The 2,874-nt window shown below is 43.5% G+C and overlaps 1 protein-coding gene across 1 annotated transcript; it reads left to right on the forward strand.

Moving 5' to 3' along the window:
• The first annotated feature begins 514 nt into the window (after positions 1–514).
• On the forward strand, positions 515–2,300 carry foxd2 (forkhead box D2). Its single transcript, XM_078535419.1, has one exon. The coding sequence runs from the start codon at positions 678–680 to the stop codon at positions 1,734–1,736; it is 1,059 nt and encodes a 352-aa protein (XP_078391545.1). The 5' UTR covers positions 515–677; the 3' UTR covers positions 1,737–2,300.
• The last annotated feature ends 574 nt before the right edge of the window (positions 2,301–2,874 follow it).

A 2,874-nucleotide genomic window follows, 5' to 3' on the forward strand; every position in this document is an offset into this window, starting at 1 on the left:
ATCAGATGATGTAGACACGCGATCTGGAAAACATTGTATTAACACAATTCGATTACAAATGGAGAAAATCGGAGATGACATATTTTAAATCAGGTGATATAAAATATTGGTGATTACGGTGATTAAAAAAGTATGAATTGCAGGCTGTCTGATCTTGCTGTTGGGATTGAATGTGCCTGCTCTAAGTTTCACTGGGTGATATCTAGCTGATCTCCCTTTAAGAGGAGCCCGGAGCTCTTCACCCAGAGAGAACCCAGCTCGCCCCTGACGTCAGAGCCACGTGACGCCCCCTGTCGGATAAATGTCTATTGACAGCAGATTGAGGAGCACAAGAGGTTTCCGCAGTCTGCCTCAGCCCGGCCAACTTTTTTAAAAAAAAACTTTGCACCCAGCCTCGATCGGCTGGGCAACCATATACAACTCACATGCATAGGTATGTAACAAGGCACGGCCATCCAGAGGCAATATAAAACCAAAGGAGAAATAAACTAGACCACCGATCTGCAAAGTGGTCGATGGTATAAAGAGAACAAGGACCTCTTGGAAAGGACTGCGGGCTCCCTGATAGCGACTGGTTCTCCTTTTAGCCATTCTGAGCCACTCCACTAGGGGGTCTGGAAGACTGGAGATTTGCTACCGGCAGAAGCATTGAAGAAACTGGGCCGATCACTTCAACAATGACTCTAGGTGCCGATATGTCTGATCATTCTCTGCTCTCTGAGGATACGGATATTGATGTGGTCGGTGATATGAACGGCAAAGAGGGGAAATATGGTAGTTTTCACTCAGACAATGATTCCGATGATAACTTAAGCAGAAACGTTTCTGAGAATGTCGAGTCGCCGGACTTGTCCAGCGGATCTGATCCAAGTACAACCCGGGGCAGTGACAAGCCGTGCAAAAGTACTCTGGTGAAACCTCCTTATTCTTACATCGCTCTGATCACTATGGCCATCCTCCAGAGTCCAAAGAAGAGACTAACACTCAGTGAAATCTGTGAGTTTATCAGTAATCGTTTCCCCTACTACAGAGAAAAGTTTCCTGCCTGGCAGAACTCCATCCGACACAATCTGTCCCTCAACGACTGCTTCGTGAAAATCCCCCGGGAGCCCGGCAATCCCGGCAAGGGCAACTACTGGACCCTCGACCCCGATTCTGCAGACATGTTTGACAACGGCAGCTTCCTTCGCAGGAGGAAACGCTTCAAAAGGCAACAACCGTCCGAGATCTTGAGAGATCACAGCAGCTTCCTGCCAAGTTTTGGATATGGACCTTATGGCTGCGGCTATGGCATCCAGCTGCAGAATTTCCACCACCCCCATCACCATGCGTCACCCAGCACTTTCCCATTCCAATCTCCACACTGCGCTGTGCCATCTCCAGCCTCAATGTTTCCAACTCCAGCCATCCCCTCGCTTTTACACGGCAGCGACCTAACCAGGAAATCCTTCTACCCACAGTTAAGTCCCACTCTACCCAACCTGCAAGGATTGAAAGCCGACCCGAGCCAGTCCAGGCCTTCCTTCTCCATAGACAATATCATCGGGGCTGCTCCATCAAATGCCCCCGGGTCGCCTTATTCAACCCCGGCTGGAAGTCAAGCCCAGGTATTGGCAATGTTAACTCCGGCACTCACACAGTCCCAGAACCCCCTGAACTTAACACACGAAAATGTTCTACAGACTGGACAGAACTTTACAAGTAAACTCACAAATCTTAACACCTGTCACTATTAAATTTCTCGTCCCATGTCAGGTAGGAATGATACATTTTTGAATATTTGGAACCACACAAATATTTCTGTTCTGGGAAAAAAAGACGAAATATATTTATCATATGTATATATGTACATTTCAAAGAATGCGTGGGGAATACTGAATTCTTAATGTCATCCTTTATAGTGTTCTCTGTACTGAATGTTAAGTCTTTTCAACATTTTGATCCACTACCTTGTTCAAGCACTGTTGAAGGACGGTTAGGGACCCTCAGGATTATTACACCGACTTTTGATGTAAAATTGCGCAATTCATGGACGAATTTGACGAAAGGAGAATTAATAAATGAATCTTTTAACATTTCCGTTATCTTTAAGGTCTAGTCCCTAATTATCTGTTTTATGTTTTTTTTGTAATTATTTGTATATAGATATAGGAAAGATGTACAACGCACGCACCCCCTGCCTGCTGTCCCGTTGGGTTGTGCATCGATCTATTTTATGAGGGATGCCTGTGAATAATCCAGTGCTGTTTGTTTTAAAATGTCCATCAGGTCTTTTGGTGTAAATTAATAAATGTGTTGAACTCTGAAAAAAATATGTCTTCACATGTATTTGTATATAATATTTGCACCTAAAATTCCAACCCTACTTTTAAGTAACTAAATGTGCTTCCGATTTACAACTTATGTTAGCAGAGTCAAGGAATGGCGGTAATACTTTTCAGTTAATGTTGACATATTCTGCCAAATACGATGACATTAACTATGGAATTGTCCAAAAAATGACTGTTTCCGAGTTTGATGGAACATGTTGCAAATTCTAGGTTTGTGGCGATAAATAGCGTTGCTCTAATTAACGTTGACCGAGTAAAGGAACTCAGGCGCCCAGTTAGTTTAACTAAGGGGTCAAGGGACATTCATTTGTAGTGTTGTTGAAACTGAAGCGCGAGCTGTTCTATTTCAGCGAGATATAACAGCTTTTAAGGTTAACAAAAACGTTAGTCGTTAACGTACAAGGGAAAGCACATTTTTAGTTCGTAATTTCCTCTTAGAAAAGGTAACCAAAAGAACGGCCAGGATATCCATTATTAATGAAACGTGTGCGAGCTGGTCATTTTTATATCCATACGGCCAATCGTCTTATTCAAAGTGTTGTTC

The sequence above is a fragment of the Cetorhinus maximus genome, unplaced genomic scaffold, assembly GCF_964194155.1.
Source record: "Cetorhinus maximus unplaced genomic scaffold, sCetMax3.hap1.1 HAP1_SCAFFOLD_446, whole genome shotgun sequence".
In the NCBI taxonomy this organism is placed as follows: Eukaryota; Metazoa; Chordata; class Chondrichthyes; order Lamniformes; family Cetorhinidae; genus Cetorhinus; species Cetorhinus maximus.